At 36.0% G+C, this 26,110-nt stretch overlaps 1 protein-coding gene across 4 annotated transcripts in view; it reads right to left on the bottom strand.

Moving 5' to 3' along the window:
- Window positions 1-26,110, bottom strand: part of TBC1D12 (TBC1 domain family member 12) — a 96,580-nt gene that overhangs the window by 22,105 nt on the left and 48,365 nt on the right. For 3 of the 4 annotated variants that reach the window (XM_055560692.1, XM_055560693.1, XM_055560695.1), the window contains 2 exons: window positions 5,802-5,917; window positions 1,150-1,232 (listed from right to left, as the gene is read on the bottom strand). In XM_055560692.1, coding sequence (XP_055416667.1) covers window positions 1,150-1,232; window positions 5,802-5,917 — 199 coding nt within the window. Of the gene's footprint in view, window positions 1-1,149; window positions 1,233-5,801; window positions 5,918-24,086; window positions 24,996-26,110 lie in introns of those variants that run through there. The other variant, XM_055560694.1, reaches the window with a different exon arrangement.

Genomic DNA, 26,110 nt, shown 5'->3' with positions numbered 1-26,110 from the left:
AAACCATCTTAAGGGGGCAAGTAAATAGCTCCATATTCTTTTATTTATGTATTCAGATTTTAAGTGTTGACTGAAGGGCTTGAAAAGCCCAGATGCAGTCAACTGCCCCCTCCTCCACCCTTCGTCCCCAACACACACAAACATTTCACAGATGAGGAAAATTAAGATTTATTTAGAGTATCACATCCAGGAAGCATAAAATAAGATTAAAGCTTTGACCTTCTTACTTCCCAATTCAATGTTACTTTTATCATATACTGTTAGGTTCATCTAATTTATCAATAATCATCTTAAATATTAATCAAATAGTAATGTCAATGTTAAGAGTCAATTAAAATTTGTTGGGTATGCTAGAAATATTTCAAATTGTATAGTAAAATAAACTTAACCAATGTTTACATAATTATGCCTTCTAAAAAGATTGTGCCAGAAAGCAGAAGTATATATTATTGTAACGTTTGATTCACTTAAGTCAAAGGAAAAAATATCAGTTGTTAATAAAGCTTATGCTAAAAAATATAGATAACTGTGTAATATTTTCTAAAAATGTACCCTGAACTAACAATACTTAAGTAAGTATTGCTAAGTCATCCTTATGTTTTATTTTTGGTTGGAAGAGAGACTGAATAAATGTGTGAATTTATACACATAAGAATCTACACTTCTGTGCCTGTCAAAATGACACAACTGGGAATTGAGAGAAACTTCATAAGTCATGAAATCAATTTTTACTTCCAAATCATATTCCCATAACCTATAGAAAGTTACTGCAAAATGTCAAAATTCTTAAATTATAAAATATCAAAAGCCTAGTGAAAAAACAAATGAATCTCATGAATGGATTCATGAATAACATCTTCATTTATAAATTAAAGTACTAGCAGTCCTACGTTTATGTTGCAATTACTAGGTCTCTCATAGATAGTCTGCGGCCTTTCTCCTCATACTAGTTTTGTAAAAGTATTTAAAAATCTAAGATTCTTGTATGACATTTTATTTCTCTTTAAGAACAAATTTAGTCAGCATCATCTTAAAGACAGACTTGGTCAATTTCACCATTTGCCATCCTGTTGAAATGAATTTAGTAGGAAATGAGTTTCCTACTAACATCAATAAATAAAATATATCACCTGGAGTTAAATTTTATACCTCGTTTTTTAGCCTCAGCCACCATCTCATCATATTCTTGTCGGTGACGTAAAGCCTCTTCCACAGATTTGGCAGGAAGATTTCTGAGGAAAAACAAAATTTAAGTCAATTTTTTAAAGACTAACTTGAGTTTACTGACCTCCTTTCTTTTTATAGCCAGATACAAAAGAATTTCTAACTTAATTTTCACATTTCATACAATAAGAAAGTATAAGGTTGAAAAGAACTCTGCATTTTAGAAAAGAATCAGAATCCAGGTTGCTAGTATTTGTTATATATATCAAATATCATATATATTTGTTTATATGTCATATAAACATGTTTGATTTTAGCCAATAATTCTAGCTTATTTGTTAAACTCACTATATAGTTTATTTTTTAGTCAACTTTTTTGAGGTGTAATTTCACACAACAAAATGGAATACATATTTTAAGAGTACTGTTTGATGAGTTTTGACAAATGTATATATCTGTGCAAAAAAACACATCAATCAAGATATAGAATGTTTCCATCAATCCACAGTTAGTTTTTGACCCCTTTACTCTTAATACTTACCAAACTCCTACCTTAAGCAATCACATGTCTGATTCTATCACTATAGATTAATTAGTCTCTAATAAGAATTTTGTATAGATTCTTTTGTGCCTGGCATCTTTTGCTTAGCATATTTTTGATATTCATCCACTTTGTCCTGTGTATTAGTAATGATTTCTTTTAATTGGTGAATAATGTTCCATTTACCCATGTGGATGGACATTTAGACTGCTTGCAGTTAGGGGCTGCTATGAATAAAAGCTACTATAAATATTCAAGTGTGGCTATCTGCATTCATTTCTCTTGGTAAATAAGTAGGAGGATTTATACGCTTTCTACTTTATTAGAGATTTAACGTAACATTCTAAATAAAATTTTGATAATCAGTTACTCACTTGCATATATTATATTTTGGTTTATAAAATCAATGGCTTCACAGAGGCATGATTTAGATATATGACTATGCAAAATGAAATACACTTGAATATTACCACATATCCAAATATGTCATAATGATGTCCAGTTTTTAGAACCAGTTTTTTAAATGATTTTCAACAGGCTAGGTGGGAAAGGTATGTGACAAACTTTCAAATTATATATTCTACTTCTTGCCATCTCAGATTAAGATTCCTTAGGTATGTTGTAGCAGGAAGAAATAAAGGTTAAGATTTCTGCTTCAGGCCATAATGGAATTAAGAGGGATCAGGTTTATCTTCTTGCCTTAATTAATTAGAAAAATAAATAAAATACATTAAACTATAGTTTAAGATGCTGGACCATAGGCAGCACAAGACCATGCTCCTTATGAAAAAGGAAACAAGGTAACCCTGCAGATGCCTGACCTTACTCCCTGGATTTCCAGGTCTCAGTGCTGGGAGGAAGTAACAAAACAGGGCCCACCAGTCTTGCTGAGTGAGAAAACAAGAGTTTGAGATAGAATTTGAGTTAACTGTGGACCAGAGAGAAGGCAGCTGCAGAGGCTTTGGCTGAACAATGAACTATGTATGTGTGTGATTAAACTATAGTGGCCAGAGAAAGAAACACCAGAAAGAAATAGGTAGAACATTCTCAAAATCACACCGGACTGGGCCATCAAAGTAGAGAGATCTCCTAATAGGGTATTCAATAGAATCCTTAGGGCACTGCCTCAGTAGTAAGGATAAATTATAAATTAGCCCTACACTATGATGATTAGATCAAAAGGATCAAAGCAATTCCATACCACCAAAACATATTTATTTAAAGGAATACAAAGAAGTCTAATACCCAACCATGTAAAAACACAGTATCTCGTATCCAATAAAAATTATCAGGGATGCAAAGAATCAGGAAAATAAAAGCCATAATGAGGAGAAAAATCAATCAGCAGAAATAGTGCAAAAATGTCAGATAACAAGATTAGAACTCAAGGATGATAAACCTGTTATAAATATACTCAAGAAGAAGAAAGGAACATGATAAGAGAAATCCAAGATCCAAATCCAATGTCTACAGATGAAAATTTCTAGAATGATAAATTCAAAAGATAGGACTGACAGCAAATTATATACTACAGAAGAAAAAGTAAGTGAACTTTGAGATATAACAAAATAAAACTGTACAGAGAGAGAAGAAACCCCACCCCCTCAAGAAAAAAAAAAAAAACATAAATGAGCTATGGGACATGGAAAAATATCAAGTAACATGTTTAATGTACATCTCAGAAGAAAGGAGGGAGGGCAGAACAAAAAGCTGTTGAAGAAATAAAGACTAAAATTTTACCAAAATCAATAGAAAACTATAAATGCAGAGATCCATTAAGGTCAATGAACCCCAAACAGATAGAACATGAAGAAAACCACACCATAGCATACCATAATCCAATTCATGAAAATCACATAGAACAAAGACTTTTTTAAAAGCATTCAGAAATAAAAGAATTCAATGAAGGCTGAAAAAGTCAACAGACTTGAAAGAAAGGAAAAAGCCTGATCCTTAAATGATGAGGCAGGTGAGAAGTAGATATAGGATAACTGCATTCCAAATGAGGGTAATAATGAGAAGACATGGCTTAAAAGAAAAGTTTAATTATAAAAGAGTAAGGTGTAAAGAAATATTTATCCCAAACACTGTTTAGAACAAAACTTTTTGCATTGTATTTTTATAAACTTCTCCTGGAAGGAAGTTACCATTCTTGGTTAAAAGCTTAATCTATTTTGGATGAATTTTTAAAAGTTTAAGAAAGGTCTGGGAATTTGGCTATTACCTACCCAGATGGTAGCTCAGAGGTGAAAGTGTCCGCCTGGAATGCAGGAGACCCAGGTTCAATCTCTAGGTTGGGAAGATCCCCTGAAGAAGGAAATGTCACCCCACTCCAGTACTCTTGCCTGGAGAATCCCATGGAGGGAGGAGCCTGGTAGGCTACAGTCCATGGGGTCACAAAGTCAGACACGACTGAGCAACTTCACTTTCACTTTACCCAGATGTCAGTCAGTCAAGAGTCTAAAGATCTTTAGTCAGTATTCTTTACCTAGCCAGGTATTCTTTCCTTGCTTATCTAAGCACTCTGAATTGGCATTGTTCATTCACCTGGCAGCAAGACTGAAATATTAATAAAACTTTGACATGTTCTCATAACTAAAAACTTTTTTTAATACTAATGAACAATGAATATAGACATATTTACCAAATCCTAAAAAAAAGAGTACTGGGATCACAATTCTTTAGTATAAAGAAATGTAACAAGAATAAAAAAATAATCTACTTATGTTCAGCTTTTCTTCTCTCATAATATCTAAAAACATGTTCAACCTCTACCTGTTTGGCTCCAGATTTTTTTATTATACTCATCAAGATAATGGGTGGAAAAAGCTGCAGACTAGGAACGTGACTTTAAATAAAGTTAGGAGTTTTTATACTGGAAGGAAAGAGAAATCTAGAAGAAGAAGAAAAAGTTTAGGTCCAGAGAGCCCAAGAAGGAAAAAAAGGAGTTAAGGACCAGGTAGTCTTGGTTTAGGGAAGGTGTCCTTTGTCTTCTAACAAATCAGAGACTTTATTTTAAAGAACAGCAGCTTTGTGGAAGGCTAAGATGGGAAGGGCAAAAATGGAAATGGAAGAGTTCAAGATTTTTTCCTGGGTATTAAGGAGATATATATATATATTGGGTTTTTTTTTTTTTCCTTTTTTTTTTTGGTTGCACCATAGACCATGTGGGATCTTAGCTTCTCGAACAGGGATCAAACCCACACCCTCTGCAGTGGAAGGGCAGTCTTAACTACTAGACCACTAAAGAAGTCTCAAAAATATAACAGTAAACCAATCGGTTGATAGTACTTGCACGGCAAAAAAGACAAATATATCTTAAGTGCATATTAAATGTAAAGAAACAAAAACTAACTGCTCGATTATGTGAAGGTAAGACAGAGGAGGGTGGAGGGGGTGGGCAAAATAATGAAGGGGATTAAGAAGCACAAATCTCTGGAGAAGGAAATGGCAACCCACTCCAGTATTCTTGCCTGAAAAAGTCCATGGACAGAGAAGCCTGGAGGGCTGTAGTCCATGGGGTTACATGACTCAGCACACATGCATGAGGGTGGAGGGAGATGGGTTGGTAGCAATAAACTGGTAGACCTTTAAAAAAAAAAAAAAAAACAGAAGTACAAATCTCTAATTATATAATAAATAATTCACAGGGATATAAGATATAACATAAGAAATATGTCAATAATACTTCAATAACTTTGTATCAGGATGGATGGATGATTATTGTTATCCAGATCATTTCATAACATATATAAAAGTGTCAAATCATTATGCAGTACACCTGAAATATAACACTATACATCAACTATATTTCAATTAAAAAAAGATAAGGCAGAGTAAGGCTGACACAGTAACAGATATATTATGTTATATATATTGTATGTTTCATACACTGGCTCATAGAGACTTAAAGAAAATATGCATAAATCTTGGAGATCAACAATTCTTCTCTATTTATGTTAGGATTCATCACTGGGATTAAAAAGAACTTTCTAAAACCAATTTCTTTAATTTCTTGATATCTTTTAAGTGAAATACTAATAAGAAAAATTAAATTTAGGTTTAAAATACAGTGTGCCTGATGAGAAATACTTACGATGGTCGATCCTCAAGAATCAGGGCAGTGGTAGAAAGTGGCTCAAATTCAAAATTCTTTCGTCTTGAAGACTGAGGTGGTGGTTTACAGGCTCTCCCTGTCCGTGCTTCATATTCCTAGAGTAGATAAAAATACACTTATGCAGCGACTTTTCGAATTAAATCTGTGTCATTTAAGATATTACGCTATAATAAGGAACACATACAATTCATACATTAATTTGGTAAAAATATCAGATAGGCAAAAAAGTCACTTTTTTGCCCTGAAGCAATCTAAACTATTAATTTATGTAATATATAAAGTATGAAAGAATGTTAAAAGAGGGGAAGGTACAAATGTACTAGATTAATTAGGTAAGGTTTAGGAAGATGTTCTTGTTTGCATTCTATGATATCAGTTTCCAGTTTCCAAGTCTATCATATCACATCCATTATTCAAAGTCCCGCTTTGAATAATCTACATCAAATAAGCCTACTTTCTAAACTTTCAGCCAGATCAATGATAAAAACATTGACACAAGAAACAGATAATCCTGTTTTAATGCTCTGAAGATCTCTCTCAACTGTGACATTGAACCTCTAATCATACTGGTTTTGGATTTCAACCTACTCTGACTCTAATTACTATAAATCTACCTATTTATTTTAAACTGAAACAACAATTCACCAACATATCTTATCCAAAAAAAGGCCAAAGACTCAAATATTTTAAAATTTAAAAAACTGTTACTATGGTATTTTCTCATTCAACTCAATTGATAATTCTCTTAAAAGAAATGAAGTTGGTTTAACATGATATGTTTTTGTTGGACATATTTAAATTTCTACATTTGAGCATTTTTTCATAAATGTTCACAAGCTTCTGCTGAAATTTCTAGAAAGTTGCAGATCAATAACAAGATTGTGACTTATAATTTCCAGAACCCACATTATTCCCTTTCTAAAACAAAAAGAAATCAAGCTAGTATTTGATCATCTCCAGATAACAAATATATTTTCCACATTATTCTCAATGATTACTCATAAGTACATCTTCAAGTTCACTGGCAGATAAAGACATTAACTCAAATGAAGAAAATTAAATGCACTTAACGTGATCAAGCGTTTCTCTTATTAACTAGCTGTTTTCCTACGATGGCATATAATTCTTTTAAATTACTACTTTTTCTAACTCAAAGACTGATTCTCACTACTGAATCTGATGGTTGCAAAATACAAACGATGGTTCCATCCCTCTTAAAAATCTGATAATCTTGTTGAAGCTTCATCTTATTTGATATTACTTTAAAAAACAATTTATGATGTCAATCATTTTCTATAAACTTCAAGCTTTACTTTTGGTTTCTGCCACTGTTTACAATGGTTTGTACTCTTCTTTTTTTTAACATTTTTTTTTAATGCGCACCATTTTATTGAATTCATTACAATATTGTTTCTATTTTATGTTTGGGGTTTTTGGCCACCAGGCACATGGTATCTTAACTCCCAAACCAGGGATCGAACCTGCAACCCCTGCCTTGTAAGGTGAAGTCTTGGCCACTGCACTGCCAGGGAAGTCCCTATACTATTCTTTTAAAACTGTCTTTAATTCTACATCTCCTCTTCCTTCTACTAAATCTAAGCTGTTAGTCTGACAGTTCCTTTGCATGACTGCATTGGATTTTTAGAGACTTCTTTCTCAAATTATTTAGAACTTTGTATGTTCATTTTTACTAACTCCCATCTCAAAGAACTGTACAGCCTTTCAGTGTCAAAAACAGTAGAGTCACTCATTTCTTTTTTGTTTTCAAAATTTTCCAGTATCTAGTATATATATGTTATTATGATCAAAATTTCTTTTCTTCATTACAAACTTAAGTGTAATCCCCTTTTCTGCTAATGTTTTTCTTATTAAAAACCATAGATGCTAAATACATATGAGGTTTGTTATCACTTACATGGCACTTTGTTTTCCTACAATGTGACCTGGACTCACTGCCAGACAGAATGCAATGAATGAATACTACCCAATAAAGCATGTTCCATGCAAACAAATGCAAGTACACAGAGAGCAAAATAAAACTCCTAAGTCAACACATTAAAAATAACAACTAGCATTTACTGACACTGACAACGTACCACACAGTGTTTTAAACACTTAACACATTTAATTCTTCAAACAACCTTGTGAGGCACCTAACTCACAGTAGAGGAAACTGAGGCACAAAGATGATATTAGCAGATAGTCAATTAGCTATCTATAATAATTTAAAATGATGAGATAGATAAAATCATTCAGTGAGAGGCTAATAGGGAACTTTAAAATGGGAGGCTCAAGCTAACAATACTCAATCACCAATCCATTTACACATTATTTTAAAAGACCATCAGGTAGTATGGGTTTCCTGATGCAATATGAAGTACATATCATCATTCTTGATGTATTTTTGCCAAAAGAAAAATCAAACAAATATGATTAAGTCCTTAGAACTGTACTCTCCAATATGGTAGTCAAAAGACATGATAACCAAATAAGTCCTATTATGGTCAAATATACATAGAAAAACATCAAGGAATTTGAACAATTAGGTTTCCCTCTGGAGGGCTGGACTAGATGGGCACTTGTCTTACTTCACTCAGTGTTGTCTGACTTTTCTTACAAGAAATAAAGTAGCTTATTTATAAGAGAAAAGTGCAAGCTAAGTCGCTCAGTCGTGTCTGACTCCTTGCGACCCCATGGACTGTAGCCTACCAGGCTTCTCAGTCCATAGGATTTTCCAGGCAAGAGTACTGGAGTGGGTTGCCATTTCTTTCTCGAGGGGATCTTCCCAACCCAGGGATCAAACCCAGGTCTCCCACATTATAGGCAGACGCTTTACCCTCTGAGCCACCAGGGAAGCCCATTTATAAGAGAGGCCATTTTATATTAAGTTACTGTGGATCACTGACAAAGATTTTACTTAAGAGCTGGGATCAGAACTAAGGCAAAAATGATAAGCATTAATTAGACAGAAAGACTTGGAAAGAACAGGTGAGGGGGAATAAGCAAAAGTGTGGATTAGGGAAATATTAATCTCAATGAATATGAAAAAGGATGGGAAATAAAGTATAGACTAAGTTATAGGGCAAAAATACTTGGAATTCATGCTGAGCAAAATGGAGAGCCACTAAAGAATGAACAAAAAGTGAAATATTTTATTAAAAATTAACTAAGTACACATTTAATATAAAAGGCAACATGAAAGCAAGTTCACTAATATCATTTATGTATTCACCTTACAAATGAGCTTCATACAGAATTGTCACTCAAATATTTTTCACATGAGAAGAAGAAGGAATTTATATTCAAGTATTTCCTATCACAGATGTTGAGCATAAAAAATGCTTTAAATTTCTAGAGGGTGATTTTTTTTTACAGCTTAAAACATGGTATCAATCCATCCTCATCTGAAAATAGGATAGATTTATACATCTTTAATGACTCAAATATTTGCCAAATAAAGATGCTAGTCTAACATGATTAACAGTACAAACTGTATCAGAAATAGTAAAATATCAAATATCAGTACTTTCAAAATTAATCACAAAGTGATATCAAATACATTTAGGCAAATGTATCAGACCACAGGACTAATATTCCGTATATTTAGGTCTCTGTAACAACTCTCTGTAACTTTGGTTTCTGTTTGACCAAGAGGCTCATAGCACCAGTCAGAGACTTCCCTTCTCCACCACTTTCTTAGCTATGCCCTCCTCCACGTGTGGGCTTCATCTTGAGGCTGGCTTGTTGATCAGAGAAATGACTGTAGCAATGCCAACTGTCACATCCTTAGAACACAACTTTCAAAGATCCTCTAGCTGTTCTTCTAATAATAACTTTCACAAAAGAAAAACAAAGTACCCTTCCTGGAAGGTCCCAGTAAACACTTCATTCAACACGCAGTCACAATGACCTGAGAAATAAGCTTTATCAATGAGTAATCAGGGCCTATCACTGTAGCTGAGGAAAATCACATAATTCTTAAATCACTCAATTCGAGGACAACAGAGAGAGATAATAGTGTTCAAGTTATTGATATGTAGTTGATATCCCCAAGACATCATTTAAAAATACAACTGAGTAGTCCATCATGGGGAGATTCCTGAAGCCATTTTCACTTTAAATCCATGTGTGTCATGTCATAAAAATCCCCTGTATATTCCTTCCATAGAAGTTTAATAATGAACCAAAAATTGATAATTTCATAAGCCATAAAGAAATCTTACAATATTAAAAAATGACAGGAAATATCATAGTTCAAGGATATCAGTATATAATGCTAACTATAGAACACTCACTGTCTGAAAATACCACATCAGTCTGCCTCATTTCCTAACAACAAAGGTTAATTTTTTTTTTCTGCCACACTATGCAATTGCAGGATCATAGTTCCCCAGGGACCAAGAATTGAACCAGCCCCCCGAGCAGTGAAAACAGAGTCCTAACCACCAGACTGCCAGGGAATTCCCAAGGTCAGTTTTAACTGACTTATTTTGAGTTGTTGGAGCTACCTACCAAATGTTAAGATAAGAAGCATCTAGTTTTTCTCTTAACTTAGGGAATATATTTCTATGAAGTATTGCAATGAACCTTGTTTATTTTGTCAATTTAACTTATTTTTCATCTTTCACTCAACTATTGTTCTATGAAAGCTACTTAACTGGAAAACTAGAATAGAAGATGAAAACAATGCTAGAGGCAGGCTGGCAATATCTGTAGGATAATTTATTCTAGCTATTGGTGGCTCAGACAGTAAAGCATCTGTCTGCAGTGTGGGAGACCTGGGTTCAATCCCTGGGTTGGGAATCCCCTGGAGAAGGAAATGGCAGCTGACTCCAGTACTCTTGCCTGGAAAATCCATGGACAGAGGAACCTGGTAGGCTACAGTCCATGGGGTCGCAAAGAATCAGACAATGACTGAGTGACTTCACTCACTTCTATTGTAAGAAAATTTGAGGCAAATAGGCAATTAATTCTAAGTCTGGTCAAACGATGGTAAGCAACTGATAACATCTCCATGAGCACAGAGTAGAAAAAATTACTTATTATTCCAAGGCAAAGAAATACTAGATTCACATAAATGAAAAAGATGTTTTTCCTCAAAATAATCTCTTAGAAAAGAGAAAGCATATTTGCTTAACATCTCTCATATTATGGGTGCTTTCTCTATTAGTTTAAATGGCAAGGCACTATTTGGAGGAGGTGCGTCATCCTGAAATTATCTCAGTCAATATTGAATCTAGTTTGGAAGGTGATTTATTTTATTTACTTTTTGCTGTGGCATGTGGAACTTCTCTGACCAGGGATCAAACCCATGCCCACTATAGGAGAAGTGTGGGGTCTTAACCACTGGACCACAGGAAAATCTTAGAAGGTGATTTTTTGTTCAATTTTTTGTTGTGGCTTTGTTTAATTGGAATAGGAAAGGAAGAAAATGGACATGAAGTAATGAAGGATTCCCAATTCCTGGAGGTATAACCATTCAACTGCAAACACTCATGAAGAGTCTTTAAAACATTACTGTGAAGAGACTAGGTCATAGAGATCGTAATTTTATACTTATAGAACAAATAAAAGAAAAAATATAATGCATCTGGAAGTTTGTGGCTTGAGACAAAATTTCTAGTAACAAGATGGTACACTTAAAAGGCACTGTACCTGCTACAAACTTGGACAAAAGTGAAGATGCTCTGTTCTGGGGCTAAAGACCACAAAAATGCTCAGTGATGCTGAATATATTGACATCGAAGATGTATGCAAACAGATCTGAATAAAGAGGTACTATTTCTTAATACACTATTATATATGCAAATTGAATATGTAATTAGAAACAAGTAAGTATTTGATTTTCATCTATTATACATTTCTAAAAGTTATATATACATGTTGGACAAAAAAAAATTCTTCAGAAAGATATGTAGATTCCCACTTGATGGGCAACGAAGGGGTAATTCATACTGTCTCTCTGTAAACAATCTCTGTGTTTCCAAAGTGGAAACAAACAAGGTGAGCCTATTGATCATCCTATTATTAAGCATGCAGACAGTTCTGATAAACCCAGAAATCCCACTGCTGGGCATACACACCGAGGAAACCAGAATTGAAAGAGACACGTGTACCCCAATGTTCATCGCAGCACTGTTTACAATAGCCAGGACATGGAAGCAACCTAGACGTCCATCAACAGACGAATTGATAAGAAAGCTGTGGTACATATACTCAATGGAATATTACTCAGCTATTAAAAAGAATGCATTTGAATCAGTTCTAATAAGGTGGATGAAACTGGAGCCTATTATACAGAGTGAAGTAAGCCAGAAGGAAAAACACCAATACAGTATATTAACACATATATATGGAACTTAGAAACATGGTAACAATGACCCTATATGCGAGACAGCAAAAGAGACACAGATGTAAAGAACAGACTTTTGGACTCTGTGGGAGAAGGTGAGGGTGGTATGATTTGGGAGAATAGCATTGAAACATGTATATTATCATATGTGAAACAGATCGCCAGTCCAGGTTCGATGCATGAGACAGGGTGCTCAGGGCTGGTGTACTGGGATGACCCTGAGGGATGGGATGGGGAGGGAAGTGGGAGCGGGGTTCAGGATGTGGAACACATGTATACCCATGGCTGATTCATGTCAATGTATGGCAAAAACCACTATAATACTGTAATTAGCCTCCAATTAAAATAAATAAATTAAAAAATAAAATAAAATGTTAATATCTACAAAAAAAAATTATGCATGGGGGCAGTTCTGGACATCCAGTGCACAAGGGAGAACTGGAAGAACGTCCCAACTGTTAGTTGGAATGGTCAGGGGCCGTAGCAGGCAGAATTTGTGGGCCAGATCATCAGAAGAGGAGGCATTCTGGTGAGAAACAGCTCTAGGAATCTGCATAGAAGTCCTCTGGAGGTATTACTTAGCTGAATACCAAATGGATGTGTGTAGGGCAAAATATTATAAGACTGGGCAAAAAAAAAAAAAAAACTTCTGGGGAAAGAACAATTACTATGGAGTGGTAAGTAAAACAGTTCCCACAGCTCACCCATGGCTGAGAAGTATTCACATTCCTACCAACCAGATAGGAAAGTCATCACTGAATACACAGAATATTCAGAAGAGACCTGACTATTCAGACTCATCTGAAACTATGCAAGTCAGAAGACAATGGAAAAATCTTTAAATTGCTGAAAGAAAAAAAAATAATTAAAAAACAGGGAACAAACTTGTTGACTTAGGATTCTACACACACACACACACACATTTGAAAAATAAAAGCACAATAAGAATGTTTTCAGACAAACAAAACCTGAAAGAATCTGTTGTCAGTAGACCTGCTCTATATTTTAAAGGAGATCTTTCAGGCAGAGAGAAAGAATATATCACATGAAAACACAAAGAAATAAAAGCACCAAAAATAGTAAATATGGAAAGACATTTCAGAAAAGACACAACTAAGAGCCAAAAATATAAAAGTAATTTTTAAAAGGATATCTGACTAAATGCAAAAATAATATCAGTGTATTGAGGGGGTTTATAGCACAAAATCAAAAGGGACAAAATGGCAGTATACTGTTGTAAAATTATTACATTGTACTCAAAGTGGTATAATGTTATTTGGAGATAGATTGTGATACAGATATATATCATAACAGTGTCCCAGAGATGGTTTCATGAGGTCTGCAAAGTCAAAACTATAGTCCTAATAATGCTAATAGTTTGTCTTTGTCAGTATGTTGACAATTTTGCTAAAAGCAAAACGATGAATAAAACTGTTAATCCCCTAGCACAATCAAAGCAATAACATGAAAAATGAAAGTGCAAGTCACTCAGTTGTGTCTGACTCTTTGCAACCCCATGGACTACACAGTCCGTGAAATTCTACAGGCCAGAATACTGGAGTGGCAGCTTTTCCCTTCTCCAGGGTATCTTCCCAATCCAGGGATCAAACCCAGGTCTCCCGCATTGCAGACGGATTCTTTACCAGCTGAGACACCAGGGAAGCCCAAGAATACTGGAGTGGGTAGCCTATCCCTTCCCCAGTGGATCTTCCCAACCCAGGAATCGAACCTGGGTCTCCTGCATTGAAGGCAGGTTCTTTACTATCTAAGCCAGAAAACATAACCCCAGTCCAGTCATGAGGAAATTATCAGACAAATCCAAAATGAGGATGTGATATAATAAGAAATATTTATTTGTCTCTGCCCCATTTCCTGCAACACAGCTATTGAAACCTTTGAAATCTCTGACATGATGTGTCTTTTTGTATGCTAATGAGATGACTGGTAGTTGAAGGTTCCTAGATATTCTCAGAATGGAGGCTTGTCGCCAGGGGTACCAACTATATACTTTCAGGATCGGAATTTTCAGCTCTACCCCTTGACCTCTGGAGAGGGAAGAGGTGCTGGAGGCTAGATTAACCACTGATAAGCAATGATTTAATCAATTATGCCTATTTATTATACTAAGGCCTCCATAAAAAATTCTACCTGAAGTAGTTCAGAGTACTTTTGGGTTGGTGAGCACTCTATGGTGCTAAAAGGGTAATGAACCCACAGTGTACTTGGAAGCTCTATGTGCCTTCCCTCATACCTTGTCCTATGTATCTCTTCCATCTGGCTGTTTATGTAATAAACTGGTAATCTAATAAATCAACAGTTTCCTGAGCTCTGTGAGTGGTTCCAGCAAAATTATCAAACCCAAGAAGGGTGTCACAGGCATCTCCAATTTATGGCTGTTGATCAGAAGCACAAGAAGCCTGGGATTTCCCTGGCTTCCAACACAGGGGGTGCAGGTCTGATCCCTGGTCAGGGAACTAAGATCCCACATGTTGCACAGCATGGCCAAAAAAAAAAGAAGTACTAGAAGCCTGACTTGTATTAAGCATCTGACATCAGAGGCAGTCTTGTAAGACTAAGGTCTTAACCTGGGGGATCTGACAGTAACTCCAGATAAACAGTGTAAGAATTGAATGGAATTGTAGGACACCCAACTGGGGTTTGAAGAATTGGTCAATGTGAAAAAAAAACCCTACGCAGCCTACACACTTGGTGTCAGGAGTATTGAGGGCAGGAAAAAATTAATAGTTTTTCTTTTAAGGACCATTTTGGGAAATATCTGACCAATATTCCTCCTTTGATTCCTTGTGCGTATCAAAAAGAATGCATGCATGCATACTAAGTCACTTCAGTCGTGTCCAACTCTGTGTGACCCTATAGACAGCAGCCCACCAGGCTCCTCCGTCCCTGGGATTCTCCAGGCAAGAATACTGGAGTGGGTTGCCATTTCCTTCTCCAATGCATGCATGCATGCTAAGTTGCTTCAGTCATGTCCAACTTGGCTACCCCATGGACAGCAGCCCACCAGGCTCCTCTGTCCACAGAATTCTCCAGGCAAGAGTTCTGGAGCAGGTTGCCATTTCCTTCTCCATCAAAAATAATACACACAACTATATGAAAATGCTCTTTCCTTTACTATCTAGACATTAGTATAAGGCCATATTTTCTTCACATACTTAAACTAAAACAATAGACAAGCAGAAACTGAACGCAGGAGTAGAAATGATAATCCAATCTTCTAATATTAAACCAGACATTAAGAGATGTGCAAAAGTGTAAAACAATGCTAGTCTTCCCATCAGTTGGTTTTTTAAAAGTTTTTAAAATATATATTATTTGTGTTAACATGTAATGACTTTATTATTGCTATTTTTAAGTGAATTAATAAATATTTCAACCTGTCAGTGTTAATTCTGGGTATAGCAATAATTCATAGACAATTCCCATGAACAAAAACTCTTTGGAAAAAAACAAAAACAAAAAACTCTTTGAGATCCTTAATAGCCAGAATCCAAAGCAGTTGTAAATATAAAACATTTGAAAACTGCTGGCCAAGAGCAACAACTGAAAAACTAAAACAAATGTATATCTAATAAGTTAACAGTGGAGATAAAATGGAGTATTAAAAATACTGATTTAATCCAAAAGAGGGCAGGAAATTAGATAAAAATTAACAAAGACCAGATGGGACAATCTGAAAAGAAGTTGCAAGATGGCAAATTTAAATTCAGTCATACCAATAAATGACAGTAAATGACACTCCATTTAAAAAGAAGAGGGTATTCAGACTGCCTGCTACTGCTGCTAAGTCACTTCAGTCGTCTTCGACTCTGTGTGACCCCATAGACTGCAGCCCACCAGGCTCCCCCGTCCCTGGGATTCTCCAGGCAAGAACACTGGAGTGGGTTGCCATTTCCTTCTCCAATGCATGAAAGTGAAAAGTGAAAGTGAAGTAGCTCAGTTGTGTCCGACTCTTAGTGACCCCATGGACTGCAGCCTACCAGGCTCCTCTGCCCATGGGATTTTCCAGGCAAGAGTACTGGAGTGGGGTGCCATTGCCTTCTCCGATTCAGACTGTCTACAAAGACCCAAATATATGCTATATACCAAAAAAAACCACTTTAAATATGAAGATGGAAAAAAGCAAATGAACAGAACAATTAACATGTAAACACTAATTGAAAGCAAGCTGTAGTGGATAAATTAGATAAAAACTTCATAATAAGAACCATTACCAGGGCAAAAATGACATTACATTAATGGTAAAGAGGTCAATTCACCAAAAAGACATAAAAACAAAGCTTCAAAATACAAACAGAAGAAAAAAGAGCAAAAGAAGAAACAGTCAAGTAGATTATGGTGGATATTTCATTATTCCTCTCTCACTAATTCACAGGACAAAAAATCAGGAAAATTATACAACACTTAAACAATACTATCATCTATGACCCAACTGACATTTATAAAACACTGACCTAACATCAGCAGAATACATACATTCTTTTCCAGAGCCCAAGGAATATTCTCTAAAACATGCTATATCTGGGACATAAAACAACTTTCAAATATTGAAAAAGACTGAAATTGCATAATGTATATTGCATGAGCATAATGGAATAAAATTAGAAGTTATTTACAAAAACCTATCTGGGAAAATTCTAAAATATTTGAAAGTTAAAACAACACACTTCTAAATAATCATGAACAAAACATTTTCAATTGAGTGAAAATGAAAATTCTGATACTTGTTAAACACAGTTAAAGCACAGTTAGGGGGAAATGCACAGCTTAATACATGGAAATTTGGTTGATGGAAAATAAACTGTTTCTAAAAAAAAAAAAGATAAAAGGTCTAAAATCAATGATCCACTTTAAAAAATTAGAAAAATCCAAAGCAAGAGGAAAGCAATAATAAAGAGTAAAAATAAATGAGATAGAAAATAGAGAGGTAAAAATCAATGAAACAAAAGGGGTATATTTTTAAAAGGTCAATAAAACTGATAAACTTCTGGTAATATTGATCAATTAAAAAAGAAGACACAAATTACTAATTTCAGGAATGTGTGAGAGATCACCTCTACATTTATGACATAACAGGTAGATATTAAAAAGATAAGAGAATATTATTAACAATTTTATTCCAATAAATCCTACAGCAGAGATGAAACATAAAAATCTCTTGAAAGATACAAGTTAACCAAAACTGACTCAAGAAAAAATAGAAAACAACATACCTCATATCAATTAAAATTTAACTTTATAATTAAAAAGCTATTCAGCAATACAGTAAGTCCCCTACACATAAACAACTTCTATTCTGAGTGTGTTCATAAGTCCAACTTGTAAGCCCAACAAAGTTAGCCTAGGTACCCAACTAACACAAACGGCTATATCTTACTGTACTGTAATATGTTTAAAATACTTTTCACACAAATAATACATAAAAAAACAAACAAATACAAAAAACCACAACATTTTTCACCCTACAGTACAGTACCTTGAAAAGCACAGTATTACAGTAGACTAGTTGGCATACAGGGGCTGGCACTGAGTGAATAGGCAAGAAGACTGAGGACAAACTGCAATTTCACTCATGCCTGATGCTGACAGAACACACTTTCACATTTTTGAAAGTGTGCAACTTAAAGGTTCACATGTAAGGTACTTACTGTAACAACAACAAAAATCCCAGTATACATCGTTTATGTCAGTAATTCTCAATTGGGGTTGACTTGGGCCCTAGGGTACGTTTGACAACATTAAGAGACATTTTTGGTTGCCACAACTGTGAGGGGATACTACTGGCATCTCCTGGGCAGAGGCCAAAGACGCTGCTAATTCTTCACTGCAAAGGAGGGGTCCCCAAGAACAAAAATGACAAGGCCTAAAATGTCAATAGTGCTGAAGTTGAGAGACCTTGCCTTAGATATCTCACTGCCAAGTTCCACCAAACATTTAAGGAAGAAAAAATATTAATTCTACACAAATTCTTTTAGAATAGAGAGAAGGAAGAAACAGCTCTCAATTCATTCAATGATTCCAGCATTACCCCAATACCAAAATCAGACAAAAATAGTAAAAGAAAATTACAGACCAGTATCTCAAATTAAAATAGAAGCAAAAATTCTTAACAAAATATTAGTATTTCAACTTTGTTTTTCTGCTCCAGCATGTAAGAAGCTTAAAAGTTGCCTACCCATTCTACTAAGTTAAAAGCTGAACAAATTAAAAAAATCAACAACTGTCCTTAAATTCCTCAGAGAAATGAGGTCACAAGGCAAACTGCTTCCACAAAATTAGAGAAATAGGTAGATAGATGTCGAGGATCACAATTTACCAGGGTAGAAACTCCTGAAGAAACCTCTGTGGGAACCAAGCCAGGGTAGGAAAAAGTGAACTGTAACTGACAAATTGCTAGAGCCTCAATGCAGACATGTCTGAAAGCTAAGACTCCGAGAGATCCCAGGCCCACATACTTCAGCAAGTTTTACCTCCAGGAACTCTATCAGGTCCTCACAGTGATCGTCAGAGAAAAACGCCCTTGCTTGCGGCAGTAGGAGGGGAAAGGAACTATTTTGAAATATATTAGAGCAATCTGTTGTTAACAAAGCTTGCTCTCAGGAAAAACTATTTCACCAGAGCCTAATTTATTGCAGTCTTATCAGAGCCTAACCTATCTGGGGAAAGGAGCATGTCCAGCTCCAGCCCACCTCTCCCACCTAAGAGGGTAGAGGAAGTGCACAGTCTGAAGGCACAGGATCACCAAAAGACTGATAACTAATCACAGGAGTATCCAACACTTTTCCTCCTCCCACACCTAACCACTACATTACTCGGGTCTATTTACTAAAGTTCCTTTTACTCAGCCCACCATATCCACTCTTCAGCAAAAAATTATAAGTCATACTAAAAAGCAAAAAACACAGTTCAAGGAGATTGAACACATCAGAACCATAGTCAATATAGTAATAATGTTGGACTTATAAACAAGGAATTTTTGAATACTGTTAGTGTGCTAAGAGCTTTAATGGGAAAAGTAGACAACATGCAAGAATTGATGAATAATGGAAGCAGAGAAATGGAAATTCTAAGAAAGAATGAAAAAGAAATGCTAGAGATTAAGAAAAAAAAATAAATAACTAAAAGAGAAACACCTCTGATGGAGGAGAAGCAAACAGTTGAGGAAAGAAACCTTGAACTAGAGGATCCCTCATTCAGTTCAGGTCAGTAGCTCAGTCGTGTCCGACTCTTTGCAACCCCATGAATCACAGCACGCCAGGCCTCCCTGTCCATCACCAACTCCGGGAGTTCACTCAGACTCACGTCCATCGAGTCAGTGATGCCATCCAGCCATCTCATCCTCTGTCGTCCCCTTCTCCTCCTGCCCACAACCCCTCCCAGCATCAGAGTCTTTTCCAAGGAGTCAACTCTTCGCATAAGGTGGCCAAAGTACTGCAGTTTCAGCTTTAGCATCATTCCTTCCAAAGAAATCCCAGGGCTGATCTCCTTCAGAATGGACTGGTTGGATCTCCTTGCAGTCCAAGGGACTCTCAAGAGTCTTCTCCAACACCACTCTTCAAAAGCATCAATTCTTCGGCGCTCAGCCTTTTTCACAGTCCAACTCTCACATCCATACATGACCACAGGAAAAACCATAGCCTTGACTAGACGGACCTTTGTTGACAAAGTAATGTCTCTGCTTTTCAATATGCTATCTAGGTTGGTCATAACTTTCCTTCCAAGGAGTAAGCGTCTTTTAATTTCATGGCTGCAGTCACCATCTGCAGTGATTTTGGAGCCCAGAAAAATAAAGTCTGACACTCTTTCCACTGTTTCCCCATCTATTTCCCATGACGTGATGGGACCAGATGCCATGATCTTCATTTTCTGAATGTTGAGCTTTAAGCCAACTTTTTCACTCTCCACTTTCACTTTCATCAAGAGGCTTTTGAGTTCCTCTTCACTTTCTGCCATAAGGGTGGTGTCATCTGCATATCTGAGGTTATTGGTATTTCTCCCAGCAATCTTGATTCCAGTTTGTGCTTCTTCCAGTCCAGCATTTCTCATGATGTACTCTGCATATAAGTTAAATAAGCAGGGTGACAATACACAGCCTTGACGTACTCCTTTTCCTATTTGGAACCAGTCTGTTGTTCCATGTCCAGTTCTAACTGTTGCTTCCTGACCTGCATACAGATTTCTCAAGAGGCAGATCAGGTGGTCTGGTATTCCCATCTCTTTCAGAATTTTCCACAGTTTATTGTGATCTCTCATTGGATCCCTTTATTCGATCCCTCATTGGAAATCTCCAAAACTGAAAAAGAGAACAAAGACTGAGAAACAGAGAACAGAATATCCAAGTACTGTGGGACAACTACAAAAGATGTAATATACGTGTAATGGGACTACCAAAAGAAGAGAAAATGGAACAGAAGCAATATTTGAAGGAACGATAACCAGGAATTTCTATAAATTAATATCTACACCAAACTACAGATCAGAAAGGTCAGAATACAAAGTGGTATAGATGCCCAAATAACTACACCTAGGCAAATCATATTTAAATTGCAGAAAGTATGTTAGTGTGATAATCGCTCAGTCATGTCTGATTCTATGCGACCCCAGGGACTCCTCTGTCCATTGGATTTCCCAGGCAAGAATACTGGAGTGGGTGGCCAACTGCAGAAAATCAAAGATTTTAAAAAATCTTGAAAGAAGCCAGAGGTGAAAAAACCTCTCTACACAAAAGCAAAGATAACAATTTACAGAGAAGCTCTGCACGCTATGAAATTAGCCTTCAAAGAAAAAGAAGAAAACGACTTTTCCAAGCTAACAAAAAATTGAGAGAATTTGTTGCCAATAGATATCTGCCTTGCAAGAAATGTTGAGAGAAGCTCTTCAGAGAGAGGGAAAGGGACACCTCAGAAATTTTTATCTACATAAAAGAAACAGTATCAGAAAGAAATACATGAAAGCAAAATAAAAACTCTATTTTTATTAGCCTTAACTGGTCCAACAGATAACAGCTTGTTCAAAATAATAATGATACATTCAGTTACATATGGTTGTGTGTATGTGTATGTGAGCATGCTCATGTGTAAATGAAATGAATGACAGCAAACATACAAACGATGCAAGGAAGCAATTAGGAATATTTTGATGTTATGAAGCACTTGCAGCACTGTGAAGTGGTAAACATTATTTTTAAATGGGTTTATATTAGATGTAAATGCATATTGCAAGCTCTAGGATAAAGGGAGGGAGGAAGGAAGGGAGAGAGGGAGAGAGAAAGCAGATACAAACTACAAATATCATAAATGAAAGAGGGGTATCACTACAGATTTGATGTATGTTAAAGAAAGCTGAGCGCCAAAGAATTGATGCTTTTGAACTGTGGTGTTGGAGAAGACTCTTGAGGGTCCCTTGGACTGCAAGGAGATCCAATCAGTCCATTCTGAAGGAGATCAGCCCTGGGTGTTCATTGGAAGGACTGATGCTAAAGCTGAAACTCCAATACTTTGGCCACCTCATGTGAAGAGTTGACTCATTGGAAAAGACTCTGATGCTGGGAGGGATTAGGGGCAGGAGGAGAAGGGGACGACAGAGGATGAGATGGCTGGATGGCATCACCGACTTGATGGACATGAGTTTGAGTGAACTCCTGGAGTTGGTGATGGACAGGGAGGCCTGGAGTGCTGTGATTCATGGGGTCGCAAAGAGTCTGACATGACTGAGTGACTGAACTGAACTGAAAGAAATATTATGAACAATCATATGCCCATAAATTTGATAACTTAGATGAAATGGATAAATTTCTTAAAGACATAATCTGTTAAAACTCACAGAAGAAAGAGATGATCTGAACAGTCCTGCTATCTATTTAAAAAATTCAATCAACAATTATACCCTCAAAAAAGCTGGGAAAAATGAAAAGAAAAGTAAGGGAGAAAGGGAGGGAGTGAAGGAGGGAAAGAAGGAAAGACAAAGAGAACTGCATTGATAATCACTTTCCAAAAGAGACAGCTCCTGGCTCAGATGAATTCATGGGCAGATTTTAAGAAACATTTAAGGAACAAATTATACCAATTCCCTATGATCTCTTCCTCGGAGAAGGCAATGGCAACCCACTCCAGTACTCTTGCCTGGAAAATCCCATGGACAGAGGAGCCTGGTAGGCTGCAGTCCATGAGGTCGCTAAGAGTTGGACACGACTGAGCGACTTCACTTTCACTTTTCACTTTCATGCATTGGAGAAGGAAATGGCAACCCACTCCAGTGTTCTTGCCTGGAGAATCCCAGGGACATGGGAGCCTGGTGGGCCGCTGTCTATGGGGTCGCACAGAGTCGAACGCGACTGAAGGGACTTAGCAAGCAATGACCTCTTCCAGAATACAGAAGCAAAGACAATACTTCCTAATTTAATCAATGAGGCCAGCATTACCCTAATATTAAAACAGGCAAAGACATTAAAAGAAAACCCTGATCAATACATCTCAGAAACACAGATGCAAACATCCTCAATGAAATATTAGTAAATTGAATCAATTAATGTATAAAAAGGATTATATGCCAAGATCAAGTGGGAAAATTCAAGTCATTCATAACAAAAATTATCATTAAAGTAGGAATAAAAGGGTCATTCCTTTCTTGATAAAGAACATCTACAAAACAACCCAAAGCTGATACTATATCTAACGGTGGGAAACTTTTAAGTTTTCCCACTAAGAACAAGGAAAGGGATGTCCCCTCCCACCACTGCTTGTTAACATTATGAAAAGTCTTAGCTAATGCAACAAGACAAGGAAATACAAGGTATACTGATTGGAAAAGAAACAATAAAACTGCTTTTGCTTGCAGATGCCATGATCTAGTCTATATACAAAATCTGAAAGAACAGTTAAAAAAAAAAAAGTTTATATGCACAGGCAAAAGACCCAGAATACCAAACTCATATCGAAGAAGAAGAAAGTTGGAGGACAAACATTACCTGACTTCAGGACTTAATATAAAACTACAGTAATCAATACAATGCAGCATTGACAAAGGACTAGACAATGGAACAGAATAGACAGTCGAAAACAATTCCACATAAACACAATCAACTAATAATCCATGAAAAAAAACTGAGAGGAAGGATTTGATAAAAATTAAAAACCTCTGCTCTGTGAAAGACACTGTCAAGAGAATGAGAAAACATAGACTGGGAGGAAATACTTGTAAAAGATACATCTGATGAAGGACTGCTATACGAAATACATAAAGAACTCTTAAAATTCTACTGAGTTCTGTTTTTATTATTATAAGAAAATGAACAATCCAATCAAAAATGATCAGAAAAGATACCTCACTAAATAAGATATGCAGATGACAAGTAATATGTTCTAATTCATATGTCAATTGCGAATTAAAATAACAATCAGATACCACTACACACCTATTAGAATGGTCAAAATTCAAAACACTGATACCACCAAACACTGGTGAGGATGTAGAACAAAAGAAATGCTCATTCACTGCTTCGTAGGAATGCAAAATGGTACAGTTACTTTGGAAGACAGTTTGGCTGTTTCTTATAAAACTAAAATACCATATGATTCAGTAACCAGGCTCCTTGGTATTTACCCAAAAGAAATGAAAACTTACACCCACAAAAATACTTAACACATAGATGTTTATGGCAGCTTTATCCACTATTGCTAAAACTTGGAAGCAAACAAGATGTACTTCAAATTGCTTTCTACATATAATATTTCAAATATTACATCCAGCACCCAAGCAAAGGTAACAAAGCACACACAGAAATAAAATAGCATCCACTAACAAAAACTAGCAGAATCAATATTCAATATAAACAGACCTATAGAATTTCCAGACATTGAAATTATTAGACACAGGCTATGAAAATCTATACTTACTATGTTTAAGGAGATAAAGGCCAAGCTTGAAATTTCAGCAGGGAACTGTAAACTGCAAAAAGTGATATAGCAGATTTGAAAAAGAAACAACTAGAAACACAAGAATTGAAAAACACAAAATTGACATTAAGAACTCAAAGTATGGGGTTGAGGAAACTGTATTTTTAACTCATTCCCTAGGTAATCCACTGTGTTTGAGAACAAGAATCATAGACTACTACAACAAATCTCAAAGTCCTTTGCAATCTCACTCTTTTCTAGTTTCTATAAAGCCTCCAGAATTTTTCTAATATATGAATTTGATGTCTCAGCACTGAAAGTATTTTGGTTAAGTCCAGCTTTCTAACCTGTGGCTAATGACCTTCACCTCTTCCCTGCTCAATCGCTCAGTGATGTCCAACTCTTTGCAACCACATGGACTGTAGCCCACCAGGCTTCTTTTTCCATAGGATTTTCCAGGTAAGAATACTGGAGTAGGTTGCCATTTCCTTCTCCAGGGGATCTTCCTCACCCAAGGACTGAACCTGGGGCTCCTGCATTGAAGGCAGATTCTTTCTGACCTAATACTGAGTGCATTCCTGCTTGCTCATTCAATTTTCTCTATCTGGAACAGCTTTCCCCATCTTGTCTACCTAGTGAACTCCTACGAGTATATTTCAGAACACAAACTGCATGTAATCCTGAGTAGAATTAATCACTCTTTCATCTCTACTCCCGTACTTTGTTCACAACTACAGCACTCACTATACTATATGATAACCATGTATGAATCTTTCCCCTCCTTCCCACAGTTATACTAGAATAACAGAAAAGCTAGGACTCATATTAATCTATTTCTCAAGAACCTAAACCATGCCTGTTTCATCGTACAGTCAATGTCTGTTGAATAAATTACACATTCATTAAAATGAAAGCCAGACAAACTTAGAGAAGAATCTAGGATCAATTAAAGAATTTTGTCCTTCAAATTCTACAAGAGAAAAGGTTTAGAGCTTGCTAATATGAAGTCACACAATAAGCTGGTCACAGAATGATATCCTACAACATTTTGATGTCTTAGGCTCTATATCTAAAGGACTCACCAGAAAAAGAATGTACTAGGAGAGGGATATGAGAAAAGATAAGTCTATGGGTTCAAAGGGAGGGTGGCAGGAGTCTTTGACCAACTTCTTGAAGTAAAATATGGGGTCTGGGGAAAAGGAAGAATAAAATAGGAGCTTCTCCTTTAAAGACAATGTGAAAGCCAAAATAAGCTTGATGCACATACACTGACTTGACTTTTGAGTTTCAGCGTACAGTGAGAACACTATTCCTAAAGGGGTTAGTGTTAAATCTGTGTCAGTAAGCAAACCCTCATGTTTCTATATTATGGCAGCCATTTATAGACAGCCAGAATAATGTTTCAGAAATGGAAGAAACTCCCCACGTGGACATCTCTATCACCTTAAGAACATGTCTACCCAAGATAAAGACAATTTTATACAATTTGATCCAAAAGCCAGGGAAATCATCATGCTTGTAGTAGAGGGGATAGCCAATTAGGATACCTTTAGTGGTTGATTCTAGGATCTGTGAATTAGAAGAAATAAAATGCATCCTATAATTCAAGTTTAACTGAAACCTAGGGCAAAGCATTTCATCATCCTCTGACATACAGCAGTGTCTTAATAAACTTCATTTTGGTAAAGCTATTAACACAATTTTGTTTAGTGTAATCTGAAGCCTAACAATTATAAGTCTGACATCATGACAGAAGAAATATAACTTCTACTTTGATGCTTGAATTATATGTTTGGAATCAAATAACAAGAGTATTTTCAAATTGCAACTCTTTTCCAAGTCTCTGTCTTTAACAATTAAAAAAAAAAAAATCCCCCCAAATTCTGCCCTGTTCAATTTATGAGAACTTATTATTATTATTCTTTTCATTTCTTTAACTAATTTAACCTTCTTTCTTAAGGTTCATACTTCTCCCCTCTCCCAGGAGCACAGGCCCAGAGCTGGTACAAAGTCCTCTCTCAATC

This window comes from Bubalus kerabau, chromosome 22 (assembly GCF_029407905.1).
Source record: "Bubalus kerabau isolate K-KA32 ecotype Philippines breed swamp buffalo chromosome 22, PCC_UOA_SB_1v2, whole genome shotgun sequence".
Lineage (NCBI taxonomy): Eukaryota > Metazoa > Chordata > Mammalia > Artiodactyla > Bovidae > Bubalus > Bubalus kerabau.
The sequence above is the reverse complement of the archived record's forward strand: the minus strand, read 5'-3'. Positions and strand labels throughout refer to the sequence as shown.